General features: G+C 44.9%; 1 protein-coding gene across 1 annotated transcript in view; it reads right to left on the bottom strand.

The window, feature by feature from the left end:
• Positions 1-6,808: 6,808 nt before the first annotated feature.
• The window catches only part of MINOS1 (mitochondrial inner membrane organizing system 1), a 30,999-nt gene continuing 28,344 nt past the window's right edge, over positions 6,809-9,463 (bottom strand). Inside the window, exon 4 of the mRNA XM_012656944.1 lies at positions 6,809-7,059. Within this exon, the coding sequence (XP_012512398.1) occupies positions 7,045-7,059 (15 nt within the window). The 3' untranslated portion in view covers positions 6,809-7,044. The remainder of the gene's footprint in view (positions 7,060-9,463) is intronic.

A 9,463-nucleotide genomic window follows, 5' to 3' on the forward strand; every position in this document is an offset into this window, starting at 1 on the left:
ACAAGAGGTGCTAGATCGCCATTGTGTTTTGTGTCAGCCCCTATCCTATTCCACATGGTAGGAGGTAGAGATCAGAGTGCATGGCCTTGAATGCCAGGTTAAGAAATTTGGACCTATATTCTGTGTATATTGGGGAGCCACTGAAAATTTCTGAACAGAAAACAACATACATAAAATAGTGTTAAGACTGGTGGGAGGGGGAGATGTTGAAAGCTGGGTGGCCATTTGGAAGACCTGCAGGGATTATGGCAAAGTCAAAGAAATTCCCCAAGGCTCCCCATCCTCGATCAAACTGAGGCTTTACAGATAACAGGGCCAGGCCAAAAAGCAATTTTATGGTTGGTTTTCGGGGCCCTAGAAAAAAACTTAATAGATATGGCTGCTGATTGACATATTCTGTGCTCTACTTTCTGTTACTCTATCTCCTGGTCTTCAAGAGGAGCATCTGAATGGATTAAGGGACTGGGCTCGGTGGTTCACATCTGTCATCCCAGCACGTTGGGAGGCCTAGGCGGGAGGATCACTTGAGGCCAGGAGTTCAAGACCAGTCTAGGCAACATATCGAGATCCTGTCTCTAACCAAAAATACAAAAATTAGCCAGGCGTGGTGGCATGCACCTGTAGCCCCAGCTACTTGGGAGGCTGAGATAGGAGGATCGCTTGAGCCCAGGAGTTTGAAGTTCACAGTACGCTGTGATTGCCCCATTACACTCCAGCCTGAGCAACAGAGCAAGACCATATCTCATAAATAAATAAATAGAAAAAGGAAAGATCTATAATCATCTTTATAATCCTTGACATGCGGCCTTCTTGTGGTCAACCAAGTAGAACTTGAATTTTATCTGTGAAGCCACCATAAGAAGAGGCAGTACAGTCTGGAACAATGGTGAGCCTTTTATTTCTGTGGTATAAAGAGTCTATCAGGCTGGGTGCGGTGGCTCACGCCTATAATCCTAGCACTCTGGGAGGCAGAGGTGGGAGGACTGCTTGAGCTCAGGAGTTCGAGATTAGCCTGAGCAAGAGTGAGACCCCATCTCTACCAAAAAGAAAGAAAAAAAACCCAGCCAGGCATTGCGGCATGCGCCTGTAGTCCCAGCTACCCAGGAGGCTGAGGCAGGAGGACCGCTGGAGCCCAGGAGTTAGAGGTTGCAGTGAGCTACAATGACACCACTGCATTCTACCCAGGTGACAGAGTGACACTCTGTCTCAACAAAAAAAACAAACAAGGCAACTGAACACCCTTCCCCACAATCCCCCACCCCTTTTTCAAAAAGACAAAAAAAGTCTATCAGTAGCCAGGCAGTGGCTTGTGCCTGTAAATCCCAGCTATTCAGGAGGCTGAGGCAGGAGGACTGCTTGAGGCCAGGAGTTTGAGACCAGCTTGGGCAACATAGTGAGGCCTTCAGACCTCGAATCTAAAAAACAAAAAACAAACAAAAGGAGTATATCGCATGATAGTACAATTGATATACTTCCAGTTCAGATGGGGCGTGGTTCTTTTGATCTAATTTATTATATGTTGATTGTATTATAAAATAATATTATTTAGCTGGCTATGTCACTTTTCTCCCCAATAATAGAGTACGTGACCTCGCATCTGCACTGTGTGGCAGGAAGGGATAGGATCATTACAACCGTCTGACAATGAGGCCCAGAGAGATCAAGTGACTTTCTCGTGATTACACAGTGACCCAGGGAAGCTCGGATGAGAACAGAGGATGCTCTATGGTAAGAATTTGGGGAAGCTTTTCTTCTGATTGAAAGTCACTGACCCATAGAAATGATCAGTCAGGGCCACCCACTTAAAAAGCAAGTTAATTTAAGAGCTTTAAAAATACAGAAAACATTAACCTCAACCACCTAACTGAAAAATAGCAAGAATAAAACTATCTCTTAAATATTATAATAAAAATGTACTCTGGGTCTTGATCACATGCAGAGATACAGACAGCAGAAAAGCTAGAGGGCAAGGAATGACAGAAACTGGAAGACATGTACGTATGCAGGTAGACAAAGACTGAGACCATAAAAACAGCCCATTTATACTCATATTACATACACAGGAGCCCGCTAGACAATATGTATTGGGGAATTCGGGGTAAACGGCACGATGTCTCCAACTTACTCTCAAATGGCTCAAAAATACTGTGCGTGAGCACACGGACACACACAGAATGACAAAGAAAATGGGGGAAAACGTGAACAATTGGTGAACGTGGGTAAAAGGTACAAAAGGGTTCTTTGTATTATTTTCACAACTTTTCTGTAAGTGTAAAAAACTATATCGAAAAGTTACAAAAAACTTAACCGCTTAAGAGTGAAATATAAAGGTAGTAATTATTACCAGTATACATTATAAAAAAGGTTTTCTTTTTGTATCTAGTGATGGGTACATTTTATGGTTTATAAATTGTCTCAAGAAATCTAATTGAAAAGTATGTAGTTATTAAGATGCATAGGCCGATAGAATATCATGATGCTTTCTTATATTTGTAAGGATTTAGCAAAACTGATCAGTAACACAGACCTGAAGCTCTGATGTTTCTGATTAGTAAACATAGGAATTATGTTTTTAATAAATACAGCTAATTTCAACTTGAATCAACTTATTCTTATCAATTTAAACTCAGTGAAACTGGCTCTGATCCATTTCAACGTTTAACTGTGTCGAATCAGGCGTAAACTGGCTCAAATCACTTTGAAATGATCCTTCCCAGTTTAAACAGCTTTTGACCAGCATAGAGAGTAGATAAAAGTCTGGACTCTGCAATCAGGTTAAAATCCTGCCTAAAGCACCTTTTACCTGCTTGTCTTTGGGCAAGTTAATTTATCCTTCCCAAATCTGTTTCTTCATCTATAAAATGAGGATAATAGTACTTCTGTCATGGGATTGTTGTAAAAATTAAGCGTCATGATATACGTTCTGCCTGGCTCAAACTGGCTAGACCAGGAATAGAGAAAGATCACTTGATTGACAGTTGATAATGAGCTCTTTTTTTCCAAGCCTCAATTTCTTCCCTAATTAAAGACTCATCACCTGCCCACACCTCTTTCAAGAATTCTTGACATCTCCTTCCCCCACTTACACCTTCTTGCTCTGAACTCCTTAAGTGAGGCTCAAACAATTGAGGCCAATTATCCTGAATGCAAATGCTCAGTAATAGTCATGGTTCCTACAAGGCCGAAGCTCCTTGAGGAGTTCAGGTTCCCATTCTATTTCTTCAGTGTCTTGTTCCCTCCTTCCCTCCTACCCTAGCTCCAAGACTGTGGACTCGGTAAATGACTCTGATTTTTTAAAAAGCTAGGGTGGGGTTTCAGAGGAGTCACAGTGGCCTTACTCATACGTAACTCAATGGAGTAGGGTGAAAATAACACTTACGAAGATGCGCAGTGTTTTCCAACAATTTTTAGGTTTTTATTACCAGGCACTCATTCTCTCCTTCAGATCTTGCTAATTTCAACCCTAAGAGCCAATTCCTTGAGCCCAGTGATTAGGCCCTCTTCCTGTTCTGGAACAGTCCCTGACTAGCTACCATTAATACCATGCACTTTATTTTGACACAAATAGCAATGGCCTCTCTTTAAACACTTGTGTTAGCACATATATTTGACCCTCAACACCTACACTGTAGGAATTATTTTTTTCCCCCTTTACAGACAAGGAAACTAGAGTTTGAAAAGGTTAAGAAAACTCCCCACAGTCACAAGTGGTGGAGTCGGAACTTGGATCCAAATCCTATGGCCTTCCTGCTCGACAGCCATGCCTCTCCTTGGTTTCTGTCTGTCCTCTTCCTTCAAGGTGCTTGACTGCAGGAACAGTTATCACCGACTCTCATGCTTGTTTGACACAGAGGCCACTCACTGAACATGGGACTTCGCCCCAGCTCCTGCCCAGGTCTGTGTTTACCCCGACACCATTCTTTGGTGTCTGAGGGGAAGTGGTGCTTATAGCACACTTAAAGAAAAAAGTGGTGATAGCTTCCAGATGAGCTTATTATTCTAAATTTAACATTCCTTTTGGTGCTTAGAATTTCCACTTTCTCCCTTCCACCCCTTTTGCATTTTTGTAATTACAAAGCATGCAATAGGAAACCATGTGTCTCAGTACCATTCAGGACGAAGGCTGCCCCAGCCCCATGGAGTAGCATCCTTGTGGAAGTACTTTGCAGAGTTTATTTGGACAGGTTCAAAAATAGTCCTTCAACAATACAATCAGATTGAACCACAACAAGTAAAATGCAATTATGGCTTGGTTACATAAAAAAAAAAAATGTAAACACTAAGGCTTGGGGAAACTAGAAGCGAAGCTACACAGTCATCTCCTCCCATTCCCGATCCCCGCACTTCCTAACAGCAGGATTTCAAGACTGCATCCTTGGAGCTTTTGAAATAGAGGAGAAGATGACACTCACTAAAGGAGACAGCTCAACAGAGTGTGTTCTGAGGACATTTCGCAGAACAAAGACATACTTCTGCATAAGGCAAATACAGCCTGATAAAGGCTCCCCCAGTGGGTACTTGGAATGCCAAAGTCATTCACCTAAATGAGTTCAAAATACATATTGTTCTGGGCCAAATTACACAGTGTCAAGCTCAGACTGTATGTATTTATGTATGTTGGCACGGGAGGCCACTTTTGGGGCGCCACAGCCTTATCCTAGGATCCTGTGCCCAGCTGGGTTCCCATCACTCTCTCTCCAAAACCATGAATTTCCTTGTACTTGGTTCCAGAAAGGCAGACAAGAAGCAAAGCTGTACAAGCCCACAAGGGAACAGGGCCCTGGAGGACTTGAATTTCTAATGAAACTTAAAGTGGAACAGAATGTGTGCCTTTGCCAATAAGCTGGGACTTTCTGAAGGTTGATTTGAGAGGCAGGCAGGGAGCAGGGACAAAATCAAGCATGTGCTTTGGGCCAGTCTCTGCTAAGGGCTACAAGGTGGGAATAAAAAGTACTTCGGAGTTCAAGCAAACAGCCAGTGCTTCCTTTGGCCGGCCTTTGCCCAGAACTGTTCCCTCACGGAGCTGACAGTGCCCCAAAGCACTTCAGTGGTGTTTCAAAGGTGTTGGGCAAAGGGATCCATCCAAATAAATGCCTACAATCTGACAATTAATGAGACAGAGAAGCTTGATTCCAATATCCCTTGCCACTGTCTTGAGGATTTTGACATACCTAGAGGATTTGTGGGCACATTTTGTTTTCTGACTTTGTCTGTTTTGGAAGGGGACCTGTTATTCTTCTCTCTGCCTGAATGAAGATGGAAAAATGGTGGAAAAATTGGCGGGGGGGAGGTGGATATTAACTTTTAAAGCAAAATGGAGAAGACAAGTAAGTGGAAGGGATGAAACAGGTCCCACATTATTTTTAGTTGCATGTGTTGTCTTGATCATGGAACGAAGAGGGCCAAGTGGCCATGGCAAGGTGTGGCCATGACCTGCAGTCCTAAGTTCATACTGTCTTTGGGTTTTAGGTGATTCAAAGATGCAAACAAGCCCAGAGAGGACAGTTTGAAGGGCAGAGCATCACTGCTGCCTGTTCAGGTCCAGAGCCTAGCACACCTTTCTAGAAAGGGGAATGGGGCGAAGGATGAGAGAAGGAAAAATGGAGGGTAAGGGGAGTGTACACTGCTGCCCTGAATCAACTCATTACAGCACTTGGAAGAACTACGGTCTAATAAGTGTTCCAGAATTGGGGTCAGACACAAGCTCTACCTGGGTACCCCACCTGCCTCATCCCTCCACGCCCCCGCCTTTGCCCTGTGCACTCTGGCTACACTGGGCTGCATGTAGTTTCCCGGCTCTAACATGCACTCTCCTGCTCCTGAGCCTTCACAGGATTCACCGTCCCTGTCCAGCTGGAGTGCCCCAGTCAACTTCGAGTCTGAGTCCACACGTTCCACCCTCCACGAGGCTGTCCTAAGGAAACTTTGCTCCCTCTTTGTTCTCACTGCACTTTGCAACAATTCTCTTTCAGAGTCGTAAGTGGTTGCGTGTCTATCTTTCCATCAGACTCTAAGCTCCTTGAAGGCAGGGGCCTGTGTCCTTTTTATCCATTTACCCACGCTGCCTACAACAGTGTCTGGCTTATAGTTGATGCTCAGTCAATATTTACAGAATAAAGGGGCAGTGGGATCAAGCTCTGCCCAACTTAATTTTACTGTAAAGAATGAAAGAAGATAAGAAAGGCTGACCTCTGGACTTCTGTATATTTTCAGAAGAAATTGCTAAAATATCACTTTTGTGTACAGACTACCTTGTTCAGGTGAAATCACAAGAACAAACTCACGGAGGGGCATCAGACATGGCTCTTTGGTCCTCAAACCTCAGCTGCGAAGTGAAGATAAGATTAACCCCGAACATGGCCTTGCAGCCAGGAGGGTGTGCCTGGAGCCAAAGCTTGGCCCCTGTCGAGCTCCATGAAGCCACAGGACTTGACGTCAGTGAAGTGGGCCGTCCAGTCAGGCTTCATCCCCTGCTAAGACGGCAGCTGTCAGACCTCAGTGCGGTAGGCACAGCTGAGACATGCCCTGCCAGGCCCACTGGTGAGAGCGACACACAAAGAGCTGTGAAAGGCACCTCACGACATTAGGCATCTTCATCAGAACACGCAGCAGCAATCCCCAAACTCCGCGTTATGAGGTGGAAGCAGTTCTGAAAACTACACATTAAGGGGAGAGTGGGAAGGAACACACAATGGCTGTGGTTTCAGGAGGGCTCTCAGAAAGGCTGTGACCAGAAGGTTACAGCTGCGTGCAGTTCAAACAGTCCTGACACTCAGAGACTAAAGGCAAAGAAACAAAGGCCATGCAGTGGGCTTCCTATTTTTAATTTATTTCTCTTGAGACCACTTCCTTACAATTTCCAGAGAGAAAATACAAAACAAGAAACAGACTTGGTTTCAAATACATAAATAGTGTGCTGGAGTTTAAAGCATTACTGATAACACTGTTACAGGAGAATGTCAGCTTACTCCAGGGCACTTCAGTATTCCTGAGGAATAAACATGATTTCTCTTTTCCTCCCACTGGGATGTTCTCAGGTCTAAGTCACTGCTCCTGCTCCTGGAAAGCAAGGGCAGTCAGGTTAGAACCATGCAGACACCATCTGGACACTCCTCTCTAACTGCTGTGTCTGGCTGGGGGAGGTGGCTCATGCCTATAAGCCTGGTACTTTGCCAAGGCGGGAGGATCACTCGAGGCCAGGAGTTCAAGACCAGTCTGGGCAACATAGCAAGACTCTCTCTACAAAAATAAAAATTAAAAAAAAATTAACTGGGCATGGTGGCGAGTATCTGTAGTCCCAGCTACTCAGGAGGCTGAGGCAGGAGGATTGCTTGAGCCCAGGAGTTCGAGGCTGCACTAGGCTGTGATCATGCCACTGCACTCCAACCTAGGTGACAGAGAGACTCTGTCTCTATTAAAATAATAATAATAATAATTGCTGTGTCTGGTCAGACCCAAAGGACCAATGGGGCCAAAAAACCTTACTACACTGTTTGGTTTAAAACTGCCTCACTAGAGGACCGTGTACACTCAACCCAGGTTCAAAAGGGTAGCTCCCCTAATCTTCGAAGAAGAATGGGAAAGGAGTAGAACAGGGCCAAACCATCACTACCTGGATAACTACTCCTAAAACCTATCGAAGGAATCACAGGGGAGTGGGAAGAGCATGGCTCGAATCTAACAGTCTGCAAATTACATGATCTTTGTCAAGTTTCTTAACCTCTGTAAGATTCTGTTTTCTCATCTGCTGAATGAGGACAGTAACACCTCTCCCGAATCCACTGGGAGGTCCGGAGAGAAAGCATATAAAGCTAGGAAGGTCCACGAGGCATGTCAGGCACTTAACGAGCAGTTATCACAATATGACTACACTGAATAAACCTCAAGTTGGGATTTTGCTCTGTTTTTCAGAGAAAGTGGAAGATGACAACATCAAGGCTCAGACTCAAGTTCAGATAAAGTTACAAGGCCATTTTGGAGCAATACACGCAAGCCTGTAAAAAATGTAACAATATTTTCCACAGTACCTCCCAGCCATTAAATACATAATATGCATATAATCACCCCTGAGCCATTATCCCTGACAACAGAGTTTGGAACAATGGAAACATTTTAAACAATTAAAAGACCTGTAGCTCCTCTCCCTGTTCCTTTCTGTTCCCCACACTTGGCTCTAGTGCCAGGAAAGTGAGGAGCCAGGAGCAGTGGAGAGGGGCTGTCATGGCCTTTGGTGCCACACAGCTGCTCCTCTTCTTGCACTGTCCCTCTGATGACCTCACTCTTGCTTGGGCGCAGAGTTGATTCATTAATATTAACTCCCTGCTCCCACTGTCTCTCCAGCACACACAGTTGGTGGGTTGGCAGCTGCCAGAGTGTGAGCGGGTTCTACGATGGAAGCTGCGGGGCCATGGTAGGATGCTCCTTGAGATTTGGTGACCCTTGTGGCTACAGCCCTTGACTAGAATTAGGGCATGTGTTTGTACATTTTCTGCTCTACTTGTTATTATGGTGGAACAATGGACAATTCAATCACCCTTTCTTGGTTCGCCTCAACTATAATAACCAGTGTTTCTATTTACATAGCACCTCACAGCTTAAAAACATTTTCACATTTGATTTTTTTTTTTTTGAGATGGGGTCTCACTAGGTTGGCCAGGCTGCTCTTGAACTCCTGGCCTCAAGCCATCCTCCCACCTTGGCCTCCTGAGTAGCTGGAACTACAGGTATGTACCACTGTGCCAGCCTCATTTTCACATTTAATTCTCACAACAACCTTACTGTTAGAAATTACTACCCTCATTTTATGGGTAGAAAATGGAAGCTCGGAAGTGAACCACCTAGTCTGCGCCCAGGTCTCCCAGCTTCTGTGCTCTTTCCACTAGCCCCCAGCTGCTGCCCGGATCACAGTGACTCTAGCTCAAAGGTAAGCTGAAAAGTGGAAGATTCAGTGCATGCAGGGAGTGTGAAGTTCTTCAATGAAGGTTGTGCTGCTACAAGAGTTATGCCTGAGACCATTAGCATTTACCTCTAATAGACTATAAACTATTTACTTCATTCATTCTTCTTACATTTATTTAAGTGCCTACTTTGTTTCAGACCCTGGGGATACAAAAGTAAGTACCACCTCTGCCCTTGAGCTCCCAGCCTCCCATGATCCTGTCACTTACACCCCAGGGTAACCAATCATCTAAACTAAGGCAAAGGGAGGTGGCCGCGGTGGCTGATGCCTGTAATCCCAGCACTTTGGGAGGCTGAGGTGGGAGGATCACTTGAGACCAAGTGCTCAAGATCAGCCTGGGCAGCACAACAAGACCTCCATCTCTACATAAAATAAAATTAGCTGGGCATGGTGGCGTGCACCTGTAGTCCCAGCTACTCGGGAGGCTGAGGCAGGAGGGTCGCTTGAGCCCAGGGGTTCAAAGCTGCAGTGAGCTATAATGATGCTACTGCATTCCTGGACAAC

Source organism: Propithecus coquereli, unplaced genomic scaffold, assembly GCF_000956105.1.
Source record: "Propithecus coquereli isolate 6110/MARCELLA unplaced genomic scaffold, Pcoq_1.0 Scaffold528, whole genome shotgun sequence".
Lineage (NCBI taxonomy): Eukaryota > Metazoa > Chordata > Mammalia > Primates > Indriidae > Propithecus > Propithecus coquereli.